The sequence below is a fragment of the Sardina pilchardus genome, chromosome 2 (genome assembly GCF_963854185.1).
Source record: "Sardina pilchardus chromosome 2, fSarPil1.1, whole genome shotgun sequence".
NCBI classification, from domain to species: Eukaryota; Metazoa; Chordata; class Actinopteri; order Clupeiformes; family Clupeidae; genus Sardina; species Sardina pilchardus.
In genome coordinates, this window is record NC_084995.1 from 35,529,969 (window position 1) to 35,543,867 (window position 13,899).

Sequence of the window (13,899 nt, forward strand, 5' to 3'; positions counted from 1 at the left end):
CGGAAGTTCAGGCAGGGTTCACCCAGTGACCCCAGTCGTGAGGTGATGCAGCCAGGGACTGATGGGAAGTTCCTTTGGATTTAAATGAAGCAAAGTCTGCCTTTGGGGGGAGGGGAGATGTTTAGGGGATATATGGAAAGCGACTGGTCCTGCAACATACCAGGCCGTGTACTAAGACACTGTCCAGACGAACTCGCTGATGTCTTTATCTTCAACACCTCTCTGCGCCAGTCTGTTGTCCTTAAAACCACCACCATCATCCCGGTCCCGAAAAAGTCCTGACCATCCTGCTTCAATGACTATACCGTCCGGTTGCACTCACGCCCATCCTCATGAAGTGCTTCGAACAGTTGGTCATGGAGCACATCAAATCCGTGCTCTCCCCCTCACTGGACCCCTAGTTTGCATATCGGTCGAATCGCTCGACCGAGGATGCCATCGCAACTGCCCTACAACCAGCCCTCACACACCTGGAAAAGAAAAGCTCCTACGTTAGAATGCTGTTGATCGACTTCAGTTCAGCATTCAACACAATCATTCCACAACACATTAAACTCCGTCAGCTAGGACTCAACACCTCCCTGTGCAACTGGCTGCTCGACTTCCTGACAGGGAGACCATTGCGGGTAGGCAGCAACACATCCAACACCATCACCCTCAAAACAGGGGCCCCCCAGGGATGTGTGTTGAGCCCGCTCCTCTTTACCCTGTTAACTCATGACTGCCCACCATTACACAACTCCATCATCATCAAATTTGCGGATGACACGACTGTGGTGGTTCTCATCAGCAATAATGATGAGACTTCCAGGAGTGAGGTGAGCCATCTATCCTCCTGGTGCAAGCACAACAATCTCTCCTTGAATGTGGAGAAGACCAAGGAGATTGTTGTGGACTTAGAGCGCACGCCCCACACCCTCCTCTGACCATCAACTGCATGTGCTGCTGTGGAGAGGGTCAGCAGCACCAAGTTCTTGGGAGTGCATGTTGCTGAGGATCTCTCCTGGAGCATCAACATCTCATCCCTGACCAAGAGGGCTCACCAGCGCCTGTATATCCTCCGCAAACTGCGGAGAGCTGGAGCCCCAACCCCCATCATGTCCACCTTCTACAGGGGAACAGTGGAGAGCGTGCTCACAAGCTGCATCACTGTGTTGTATGGTGCCTGCACTGCATCCTGCTGCAGGTCCCTCCAGCGCATTGTGAGAGCAGCAGAAAAGATCACCGTCCGGCACCTCTCTCCCCCCCCATCCAGAAACTGTATAACACCCGTCTCACCCGGAAAGCTATCCGCATTGTGCAAGATCCCACTCACCCCTCACTCAGCCTCTTCACCCTGCTGCCACCTGGAAGGAGACTGAGAAGCCTCCAGGCCAGGACCAACAGGCTGAGGGACAGCTTTTTTCATCAAGCTGTCAGGGCACTCAACTCCCTTCCTGCTCTGCCCCCATTCCCTGCTGCCCCCCCTCCCACATAAACTCAGGACGCAATCACTCCCTGCCCCTTTCCCACATAACTCAGGACGCTTAACACACTCATTCCCCCTTACCCAAAAGACTTCCATACAAGTTTTTATTTATGTGTTATATATAGTATATGTGTATGTGTGTGTGTGTATGTGTGTGTGTGTGTGAGAGAGAGTGTGGGATTGTGTTTGTATGTACAGTATGTACATTTATGTGTATATATGCATATGTATGTATATTGTGTCTAGTCTGTGTCATAGTTTTTATATATTTTTTATACAATAAATTGTGCTTTCTTATGTTGAAGGGAGAACAAGGAGCATGACATTTCATTCTCTGTATCGCAGAAAGTGACAATAAAACAGACTTTGACTTTGACTTTGAAATGTTTGGTGTAAATGTTTGGTTGGTGATTTTGATATGTAGGCTACTAATCACTTCAATTGACAAACCTATCACAAAATAACTTATAGGCTATAGAGTTAAATATTTGTTTGTCTGTTGTTGATTGATGGATTGATTGTTCTGTGTTTATGGTGGCTTAGGCCTACATAACTCACTATTATTATTATTATTATTATTATTACTATTTATATATAAAAAAGCCTCTCCTGCTTCCTGTCCACATCTTCTGGATCCAATCACAAACCCAAAAGGCGCACCCGGATTGTTGGTCTGATTGTTTAAGGACTATCCAAAAAGATACAGTCATTTGAATTAATCACGCCTATTGTGCAGTAGAAATAAAACGAAGACTCCCCAGACTAATGTTGAATCTTAAAAGATAGCTACAGACTATGTAATATACTGATCAGAACGACAGTTTTACATTTGATACAACTATCAATGGGTCTGGAGTGCTAGACTGGATAATAGTAGTTATGGCTGATGTGCCAGTGCCATATGACTTTGGATATAGGCTACGAAGATCCTCCATTCTCCGCTTTAACCCTCTGATATATGGGCGCAGCAACAGGGAAGCATTAGCTGTCTGCATAAGTAGCCTAAAGGGACATGATAGACGTGGACTGCAGACCTACCCAGCTACACGCACTGCATCCAGGAGTAGCCTACTTTTGAATACAACATGATGACACGCCCACGCGACAAACGTCACGTCAGCTTCCAAAGTGAAACTTTGAGAAGTAGCCTACTGAAGACTGAGCAACTAAGAAAGTAATACAGTTCTCGTAAGTGAACGGCATTATTCACCTGATAAATAATCGTTGATTTAACTGAACTGACAAACAAGCTTAACTTTGGTGATAGGTTAATATTTATAAGACGTTTAGACGGTTCGGCTACACATTTCCCTGCCTCATGGGTTGATATGCGGAAGTCGTAGCCTATTTGAAACAACAGTCAGACAGACGGCAGTTGTCGGCAGTGAAGTATCGTAGAAGAGCTTACATCTTCAAAATAACATTTATTTTATGTCCATATTCAGGTTCAGTGCATGCCTGAATTATCTTTATTTTCCTGGACTTCCTTTTAACAGACTCGAGTTTGCTCAAATAAACCCCTCACCAGGGGTTTGTTTACACGTAATGTGATGGATCAGGGTAGGCCTACTCTACTTGGGCAACATTTTTTTGTGGATCATCTTGTCAAATGTTTCGCTATGCTCATAAGTATGCTTTAGTAGTCTAATAAAGCTGTGTACATTTCCTTCCTGAAGCTTCTCTTCAGTTTCAAAGCACCCTCAGCTTGCTTAGCATAGGAGCTTGTCAGACAAGGGTTTACTCATTTAATTTTCTTATTGGTGTGCAGGAAGGACACAGAAGAAGGCACAGAGAAGTTGAGAGACATTGACGAAGGACAAACTGAAGTAATGGAGAAGAGAAGTGCTTCTGAAAACACTGATCTGTGAGAGCTTATTGTTTCTAAACGTAATGGAGAGCATGATCTGAAAACTGTAGCCTAATATAGAAATATGTTTGTGTGTCTAATTAATTGTCACATATCCATATTTTCATTTGAAAATATACAGCTGACATAAGCACAGGAGTTAAACAGATACCCACACGAGAAAGAACTTTTAACACATGATCTTGCAAAGATTGGCCAAAAGGCACAATATGAGTTTTGAATTCCAACACAAAAAAGGACACACTTTTATTCTAATTTACCACTTCCTTAGACTTGCAGACTGGGAAGTAATGCTATGCAGAAGGTATTTCACTGAAACATGCCTGTGCAAAAGATGTCTCTAAGAAAAATACTGCCGTCATTTTCCAACTATTGGCAGGTTTATTGATCTTTCAAAACGTCTCCAGTTAACTTACTTAAAACATTGTCCTGCGGTTTATACACAATTGCAAAAGGTTCTAATGCTCTGATAGATTTACTTTAATGTATTCTCTGCTTCTCTTAAAGACCGGCAATGGCAGACGGTTGTCAGAACTACAGACCAACAAGGTGTTGCAAGTCCTGCTCTCACATCACAGACTCCTCCCACTGGGTGCTGATGGAACCCTCGGTCTCCGTGGAGTCCAAAGTCGAAGTGTACAAACACAGTTCTCCTTCAGGAAATTTTGAGTGTGCTGTGTCTGGTCTGCGCTGGGTGTGTGCTGGTGAAGTCACTCTACAGTATAAATTTTGTGACACGTATGTTTTCACAGCAGATCTTGCTATGTTACAGTACACACCAGTGGGTCCTTTGATGGACATCAAAGTGCTGTCAGGTGAACTGCTGGAGGCTCATCTGCCCCATTTTGCCTGTCTGGAAGGCTCCGACTCTTCTCTCAAGGACAATGTGAGAGTCCTAAGTGGCGTCGACAGCAATTTAAGTCTAGAGACCGGTGAGCTTACCCGTTTCCATGTGAAGCTCCTCAAGCCATCTCTCTCACTGACAGAGGTCGTGGTGAAAACTGACACCAAAATCAAAACCCACCTGGAGGTGTTAATTTACCGGACAAGAGTGAGACCCCTGGTCCTCTTTACATACTTGTTGCCTTGGAGCGGCTCCATGATGCAGACTGTGAAGGACGACCTGCGGCAGCTGAATGCCAAGAAGATTGAAAAGCCCCAGCCTGAAATTTCGCTTTGGGTCGACTCCACGTTCAACCTGAAGACGTCTTGCCACTCCGAGATCAACCCGCACGAGTACACACTGAATCTCGTTAGGCCAAACTTCTTTGAGGTCTACATGAAAGAGCCAGAGGACTGTTTTGACTTGGAATTGATCAGCGAAGAGCAGTCCATCTGGAAAGCTGAAATGCGACGTGCGGACTATGGCGAGGTTAAAAAAGTTACGACGTACACCCCAATCAAAATCCCAGGGCTGGATGAAGGGAGAATGGCGAACCTGTCAAACAGAGGTACACAACCAACACAGCTCTCTCATGAGTGTGTATCAGTGTGAATGGGTGTCTGTGAGGCATGAACTTGTAAAGCAGCTGGAGTGATCTGAAGAGTAGAAAAGCTCTATATTAATGCAGTCCATTTACCAAAGCCATCAGCATAAGAACTCCCTACATCTGTATACACAACTGCACCCAGCTGCGTTTGTGTACTTCTGTACAGATGAAACGATTTTAGAATATAGTCACTTACAACCTATTGTTCTCTGAAAATTCAGTACTATCTATGTTTTTATTTTCAGAAACGGTCTCTTTCCGAAGTGTGGTGATTATCACATTTTCTGACATTGAAACGTGAAGCTGCTGACTGTTTGTTCAGGGTTCTTTGATGATCTCTTTTCTAGAGCGACTCTCCTTGTTCCGGGCGGATCTCATCACAAGAACGTCGAGAGGCGCATTCCTAGAGGAGATGGAGGCGTTGGCGAAACACCAGCCCCCCGTGCTGAACAGCTATGAGACCCAGCACCTTCTGGAGAATGTCAGTGGACTGGAGGAACAGGTGGCCTGCCTCCTGGACATGGTGGACAGAAAGGGAGATGTAGCATCTGGCGTAATGTTCCTCGTCCTTAAAGAGAAGGACTTCTACCTCTTTGAAGACATTCTCCTGAATCTTCAAGCCAATCCCCCAAAAGATGCAAAGTGAGTACCTCTCTATCAAAAATCGCAATTATCAGAGACATGTGCAAATTTAAAAAGACATGCATGTCTAGGTACACTCTAACCCTAAATATTGGACTGAAAAAAGGAGTCTAATGAAAATGTGTAGTTGGCACATTAGATGCTGCTACCAAACTAATTGAATGTGCCGAAGACACCCAGAAGTCTACACTTCAAGAGATCATTTGATAACATAAAAAGTGAAGCATGTGAATATTTAAATGTAAGCTGCATTGGTAGAAGCACTCCAGGAGACCGGCATACTAGCAAGGAGGTTGGAAAACTCATTGGTGTTAGCATCTGTTGCTAGCATGTTTTTAAAAAGAGTTTATTATATACATATATAAATGCATTTATGTGTCAGGGTGCTTTACAGGCTCCAGCTTGAATTTGAGCTTGCACAGTTGCACAGCCACAGCTACGTTAAGAAGTATGAAAGTGTGTTCTGTCTCTTGTCCACTGATCCACTCTTATTCATCTTTTTCACAGCTAACGTCATCTGTTTCCATAGTGGTTTGTTGAGACACATTGTGAAGATCAGTGCTAATCACCCCAAACTCTCTCTGAAGCACCAAACACCAGTGGACACAAGACAGTAGCCACACAGTATATCAGGCCACAAATAACAAAGATACAGGTTACTGCCTGTTTTAACTGTAATTTTAACATTCTCAAGTTTCTTTGCAGCTAAAACCATGGCATGATTGTACTTGTGTAGAAACAGATTGCACATTTATTAGTCCCGGTAGTTGTGCTACCATGTGTGTGTGTGTGTGTGTGTAGCTGGATACTGTTCCAGGGTCCAACAGCTGGAGTTTGGTCCTTACTGGATTATACCAGAGACGATTGCAGTGGCGGTTAGTCTAGGATCTTTGATTATGCTGTCCTTGTCAATACACAAGCTACATTAAAGGTTTTTACAACATTTTTTTTTCTCAGTCACTTTGTGACATGTCTTCAGTTATCGTTAATGTTTCTCAAAATAACAGTGAAACCTGATGAAGATACAAGAGTTTGTATCTTAACATCACCATAATAGAATATTTCAGGTCTACTACAAACTGAATATTGCTTACTTACATGTTCAGTGTGATTCATGCCACTGACTACAGTTTCTACAAGGCTCCTTGTGACTGTTGAAGTATGGCGTAACGGGAGGCAACAATTCGCTTGTGAGACTGGACAGAGTCAAGACATATACAAACTGGACAATCGTTGTCTTCTGTTAAGCACAATGGCGAAATATGCCATAACACACTGTGGTGTGCTATATCGCCACACGTTTCTCTCATGCTGACCTAATGCTCGCTTTATTTACCGCTTGAGTTACTCTGGCCTGGTGACTTGATTTACATTCCACCAGAGAGGGTAAAGCGGAGCAGTAATGAAAGATCTTTGATTCCACCTCTTGGCCTTGGAACAGATTATATTATTATCAATCACATGACAACAATCAAGATTTGAATGTCAAGTGATTTCACAAACATTCCAAAAACACAATGTCACATGTGGTGTACACACTATGATAACTGGCGATAACATATCAATCATACATTAACATCATGACTTGACTTGACACAATGAATCAATAACTTGTGATGGGTGCTTAAGGGAATCATAATTCTAACTTGTATTATCTCCTGTGCTCTTTGTTAGATTATGTGAAATTGCTGTTAGGATGCACAAAAGTGACTGGATGATGTAGAGGTCAGACCGTATGTAAATTTAAATTCTGATCAAAGAAGTGACACCAAAGAAAAATAGTAATGATACATTGTGTGAGCTTTGTTGAGATCACGTTTTCATGGTGTTTTTTTTTTTATTATTATTATTATTTGAACCTCATGTTGTGCTTTTATCTGAAACTACTTTGATAATTATTGTTACTGTCTGTTCATTTGTTGTATTGTTTCTCTGCTCATTGATTTTACTATCTAAGAACCAGACATATCTGAATGTGCATTCAAGTTTCTCTGGAGTTAACGGGACATTAAATATCAGTACACTGGCCTCGAGTGTAATTCAATAGTCATTGTGGTGTCCCTTGTTATGATGGTGGTGTTGGTGCATACCTGTTTTTTACAGCTTCCTTCTAATAAGTGGACCAAAAAGTATATACACTAAATAGGCAAAATATGCCGGTTATCACACCCAGGAACTTCAGTGACATTCAATGGTACAGTATATCTACACTGTAAGTACGGATGCAGCTGTAACAGCTTCCACTCGTTTGGGAAGGATTTCCACAAGAGAATGCGCAATTTTTGCCCATTCATTCAGAAGACTGTTGGCGAGGTCAGGCACTGATGTTGAACGTTGAAAGTATGGTGAGGCTACAAATGTTTAAAATAGTAATGCCCAAACTAATGGCTCCCATGATACGACATTTTCAAGAGTAAGAACTAAAAAGTAAATAAATAAAAATGCATTTATCTCTTCTTTCTGGCTTGGGCCGTAGTGTGAAGGTCCGTTTGCGCTGTTTGGCAGCATGCTTCAGCCTGGTCCTTCTCCTAAGCAGTCTATATGATTTTTCTTTCTTTCTTTGTGCCTGAAGTTATCAGACATTTCTGAAGATTTCATAGGCCTAATGGACACTTCAGAGTGGACTATTAGAATAAGAATGATGAATAAGTCTGAATATTTGTTGGACCAACCAGGTAATGAATAAAAACACTTGCTTGAGACACATTATGTCAGACTAATTACATAAAATAGAGCAGACTGGGCTTTAATTCGTACCATTCATTTGAAATGTTTTAGCCTGCAGTCTAGGCTAATTACAGATTGTGGCATTGTGTGTGCTAACCAACCAATAAAGTTGTGTGTTCATATCACATATTAAACTGTACCCTCTGTCTGTGTAGGCACACACTAGTTCAGATCAGGCCCCTGAACATTTCTGAACCCTTGTAAGGCGTTTGGGTCTGTGGGACCCGTTTTCAATACTAAAGTAAAAAGTATGCTATTCATTATTTCTTCAAACTCATACTCATTGGCATTGGTTTCTGTGAGACATAACTATTACATGGTGCATGCCTGGAAATTGTAGCTATGATAATGTGTTGTGTGCTCTTACAAAATCAGGATTATTATATCACTGATCAATCCCAGGTACATGTTTCATGTTGCACAGAATTGTCACCATGATTGGAAAATCATACAAGCTCACTGAAATCTTCAAAGAGAGTGGATACAATTTATGGGAGAGATGGCATTTCCTTTAAAAGGTCATGTCCTTTTTAATTAAACAAAATCAAGACATCTGTGGCATACATCATCAGCCACAGAAATACAGATGAACACAGGATGAGTAATGTACAGAAATATGTGTTCACCTGAAGAGCGACCATCTGCAGTCACATTAGGGGACACACACACACACACACACACACACACACACACACACACACTTACCATTATTAAGACTCACAAATGCAATGATAAATATAGAACAACTCTGTCCATCCTTTCTCCATATTTAAAGAAGTCTGTGATTCTGACTAAAGATTGATGATATTTAGCTCAACAGCCAACCAAATAGACCATGGCTCACTCTGAGCTACTACATTTGTTTCCCATTTACAGACCCAGGACTGTATACAAACACCATTTTTGTTTTGCAAACACACACACACACACACACACACACACACACACACACACGTACAGAGAGAACAGACAGCTAGAGGACAGTGAGGAGCAATCTGAATTAAACAAAGAGTACACTGGAGTAGAATCACGGACTGATCCTCTAACCTACCCCCCTGTTCTGCGTCCTATGTGAAGCCCCTGTAGTTTTGGGATGTTCCAGCCCCCGAGAGCAGCGCCCCTCTGAACTGGGCGCGGCTCACTAGCGCCCCCTCTCTGTGGTGCGGCATCAGGTGGGTGCGCTGGTGCGACTTGAGGCTGGAGCTCTGGGTGAAGCACTTGGCACAGGTGGGGCAGCGGTAGGGCTTCTCGCCGCTGTGGACCACGGCGTGGCGCACCAGGTTGCAGTGCTTGGTGAAGCGCCGGCCGCAGGTGGCGCAGCTGAAGGGCTTCTCGCCCGTGTGGCTCCGCAGGTGCTCCTTCAGCTGACTGAGGCGGGCGAAGCTCTTGGGGCAGAACGAGCAGACGTAGACGCGCCGCTCCGCGCACAGCGAGGAAGAGGACGAGGCGGACGAAGACCCTGCCGCGGGGCCGACGGAGCGCCACTGGTGGGGCCGGAGACGCCGCAGGGCGCCGGTCTGATACCCGACGGCGGCGGCGGCGGCGTTGTTGCCGAAACCACCGATGCCAACGCTGTTGTTGCCGCGAAATCCACCCAGTCCCAGCGCAGACCCGCCTCCGGTTCTGAAACCCGCCTGGGGCCGGCTGCCACACGGCTCCTGGGTCATGTGGTCACGAGCCTGTCCGTCCCACCTGGCACGTCCCATGTTCCTGGCCATCAACATGGCAGTGTTGTTTCTGGATTGTTCCATGGTGGCGGATCCTATGAGGGGGGGAGGAGGAGGTGGCAGTGGGGGCACAGACAGAGGCTGGGTGTGGGTGTACGTTTCTATGCTGAAGTCACTGGTGGATGTTGTCCACAGGGAGGCCCCCCCATGCTGCTCCATGCCGAACTCTCCTTGCCCCAAGCTCTGCTGCTGCTGTTGATGTTGTTGTTCTTCTTCTGTGGCCTCCCCATCGTTCCGCTCCTCTTTTTTGTCCTCCTCCTCTTCCTCCTTCCTCCCACCACCCTCTTCCTCCTCTTCGAACTTCACCTGGACCTCCACAGTGACCTGGGCCTCCTGCTCTCCTGTGTGTGTGGTGTGTGTGCCATGTTGCCCGTCCAGTGGTGTGTGAGACACTTCCTCTGCGGTGGTTGCCACGTCTGGTCCTTGGTGGGAAAAGGTGATCTGGTCTTTGGACACACACACACAGACAGACAAATAACAATGAACACTCACATACAGGTTCACTTGTTTAGCTACAACCTGCTGCATCCCCAGCTGATCTTGCAAGGCAGTGTGGTAACGTTACTGGTGAATGTGACCTCATTGTTCACTTCTCCAACAGTGGAGATAAAAGGAGACGCCCCCCCCCCCCCCCCCCCCCCCCCCCCTTTCCTCTGTATCTCTCTCCCATTTGTTGATGTTTATTTATGTGGATTATGGTTCTATTGGTTTGTAATAGATAATATGAGTAATGTCTACTTGTCTATGCATGTATTGTGCTGCAGAGCACAACACTGTACTGATAAAAAAAAATCACACTGGCCTTGGTTAGATGGCTAATAATCTCAATACAGCAACTGTCTGTCTGTGTGTGGATGGAAATTGATCTTTAAATAAATGTGTGGTTGTGTGTGGTTGACCGAGATCACGCAGAGTAGAGCACTTAAAAACATGTGTATGACATGCTTATACTGTATCTGTGACTGCAAACTAGCAGCAAGTTATGGCGTGTGTATACGTGTGTGTGTGTAAGTGTGTATGTCGTGTGTATGTGTGCTTACCTCCTTCACTGACCCACATATTGTCCTCTTCCGTCTCCTCTTTGATCAAAGGAGCCTGATCAAACACAGAGTGTCAATGCCATCAGTAACGGTGTGCAAGTAAGTGTGTGTGTGTGTGTGTGTGTGTGTGCTTGCGTGCATCTGTCTGCGTGCATCTGTCTGCATCTCTCATCTGTCATGCAAATATGCCAAATATAAAACTACTGTGTACTATGGTGTACTGTGGTGCACTATGTACTAACAGATTATGTGTAAAATAAAGGAGCTTATTTGTGTACTTGCGTCTTATTTAGCTGTTGATTTATTTGTATTTACTGAAATTTGATTTACACATAAGTATTTGTATACATATTTTATTCTCTGGGTATTGCTTAAAAAAATATGAGTGAAATGGGTTGCCACTCATTTTAAGCAAATAGTGTAGGCATGATCAGTTACAGCTTCAGCTTACACTTTTTTAGTCAATAAATGAGCTATTGTTTGTATATGAATGTTGTATACTCTATGTTGTATACCTTAAGTATGCATGTATAATGTCTAGATGTGTGCTTGTGTGTGTGTGTGTGTGTGTGTGTGTGTGTGTACATTTATGTGTAGTAATGTTTTATTATGCATTTAATATGACAAGAAAAATACACTTTATAATAACTACATACAATTCATCATTTACTACAAAATTATAAACAATCAGTAAATGGTTTGCTCATCCTTTGTAAAGTACTGCTCCTACATTAATTCACATGAGTAATAAATCAAGTTATACATTGTTTGTTCATAGTAAATAAGCCTATATCTAAAATGTGTTTAGCCACATTACATGTGTGGCACCATGAAAAGGATTAAGACTAACCGCATCAGAAGGCGGATGGGGGACATGTGTGTCCTGCACATGTGTTGGTTGCCTCTGCTCTGGAATAACGGTGCTGTGTTCTTCACTCCACACACACGCCCGGTTTTGGATAGACACACTTCTAGGAGTCGGGGTGTATCGATCCGATACCACACACAACGGCACTGAGACAGACAATTACAGACACACAAACGTTGTTATGTTGCTGGGGATGAAGTTAGCACAGGAAGGGAGGAAAACTCAAAATTGTAGAGGGAAGAAGAGGGGGAAAACGGTCCCCTGAGATAGGGAAAGGACATTTTCCGAGGACCTCCTCACAATAGTAAAAATTAAGTATAGTACTATTGAATTCTCTGAACAACATCCTGTGTTTTCTGGCAGGTGGGTCTTTTGTCAATTTTGGATTTGGATCTGCATTACTTGACAATGTGGACTGACTGACAAACTATTTTGCGGACCCCTTCGCTATGAGCCACAAACCCACAGGGGGTCCCCAGCCCCCAACTTTGACAACCACTGCCCTAACACACATGCCCCATGGACAGATTGAACTCTGTTCAATCGCAGGTTGTTTTAAACTGCCCTATACAGAAAAAAACGTGACTTGACTTAATATAGCTGAGATGAGTACACTCCAGAAGGTAATGGGGCACGTTTGAAAACAAATAAAACCTATTTCAGTACACTTGCTACACATTCACTGTGGATAACATACTGAACCTCATCTGAGATGAGCAGTTCTTTGGCACAAAAGTGCAGACTTCACTGACTCCAGGTGTCACTTGGCAGAAGAGGAATATGCTGACATGGTATAACGCACATGAAGTCAAAGAAATAACAAATACATTTAAAAAGTCACCCTTTGGATATTTTACAAATATTTTTTATCAGTAATGAAAGGTGTAGTAGCCCAGCCTAATTTAATTGCTATTGAGGGGTCTATGTTTACAGTAGCTCCACTGACCAACTTCGCAGTAGGCCAATACAATTACACCTACTGAAAAGAGGTGCAATTTAGCATCAGTGTAGCACTTTTGTTGTAACGTTATAGCCTAGCTTTACTTAGCTTTACTTAGCTTTACCTTTTTTCCTCGCTCGTCCCTTTGTCCTACGCAGTTCGCTCTCCATGACATGATATTTCCTCTTCAGGGCATCGATGTCCCTCTGACTCCGTCTCATTTCCAGACGGATCACCGCGCAGCTGTCGTTCACTCGTCGGTTGATCTCTGCTACGGCCGCCTTGGCCAGTATTTCCATGATGGACACCAGCTGTGCCTGGAAAGTACAATTCGACATCTTCCTGCCAGTGGTGTATCAACAGCTTTAATTTGTCTGCTATAAGCTGCTGAAAACGTTTCCTACTGACCAGTTTTCTTGTTGCCTTTTAGCAACAGTATTTTTTGCCCTAAAATGAACAATAACGGCTAGTCTGCTGTTGTCAACATACAAATACACAGAGCTTCCATACACTCAACCAAAGCATCGTTGGAAAGCAACTTCCTGTCTAGTTGTGACGTGAAGTAAAAATAATTACCGTAAGTATTACATTATTTTGGAAGGTCAGAAAATCCATGCTACGAATGGCACCGAATCCTTTACAATGACCCGATGATGTCCATGCTGCATTCCAACCTCTCTATTTTCACACATTAGGATATAATGGCGGTAAAGATTTTCCAGACATACAGCAAGCAGCTGATCCCTTGATTAACATAAATTTGTGAAACAAAACAGTTGGTCCCTTATTCAACCAGGAGAGGTCGCCAAAGCCCAAATCAACATGTCATGGGCTCAGAGGCTCACCACCTGTTGCCAGTGCCTCTGTTACAGAGGAAGATCCTTCAAACAAGCAGCAGGACTGTCCCTTATGTTAAATGTTGAAACAATCACAGAGGCCACAAAAATAGGCATAGCCTTTATTTGCAGTGTATGATGTCAGAAACTGACGTTTCTGTATACAGATGACTAAATCTAAATATTATGACAACAATAACATTATTGCTTCCAATACAAAAGTGGATAGATAAAGACAGATAGATGGATAGATGAGTAAATGACTGATGCATCAAATGAAACACGGAGTAAGGA

At 43.7% G+C, this 13,899-nt stretch overlaps 2 protein-coding genes across 3 annotated transcripts; one reads left to right on the forward strand and one right to left on the reverse strand.

The window, feature by feature from the left end:
* Positions 1 to 2,525: 2,525 nt before the first annotated feature.
* On the forward strand, positions 2,526 to 7,517 carry LOC134072232 (NACHT, LRR and PYD domains-containing protein 1 homolog). 2 transcript variants are annotated; one of them, XM_062528823.1, is made up of 5 exons: positions 2,526 to 2,656; positions 3,237 to 3,332; positions 3,843 to 4,786; positions 5,173 to 5,467; positions 5,975 to 7,517. In XM_062528823.1, the coding sequence occupies exons 2-5, from the start codon at positions 3,298 to 3,300 to the stop codon at positions 5,976 to 5,978; spliced, it is 1,278 nt and encodes a 425-aa protein (XP_062384807.1). In that variant the 5' UTR covers positions 2,526 to 2,656; positions 3,237 to 3,297; the 3' UTR covers positions 5,979 to 7,517. The 2 variants fall into 2 exon arrangements, with proteins under 2 accessions (XP_062384807.1, XP_062384816.1); XM_062528832.1 differs by having other exon boundaries at positions 3,237 to 3,294.
* A 1,164-nt stretch (positions 7,518 to 8,681) lies between these two features.
* On the reverse strand, positions 8,682 to 13,280 carry si:ch211-155e24.3 (uncharacterized protein LOC100150696 homolog). The gene is made up of 4 exons (XM_062528845.1): positions 12,894 to 13,280; positions 11,812 to 11,975; positions 10,962 to 11,016; positions 8,682 to 10,367 (listed from the first exon to the last, which is right to left on the reverse strand). Exons 1-4 carry the CDS (start codon positions 13,105 to 13,107, stop codon positions 9,262 to 9,264), a joined length of 1,539 nt encoding a protein of 512 aa, XP_062384829.1. The 5' UTR covers positions 13,108 to 13,280; the 3' UTR covers positions 8,682 to 9,261.
* Positions 13,281 to 13,899: the final 619 nt, after the last annotated feature.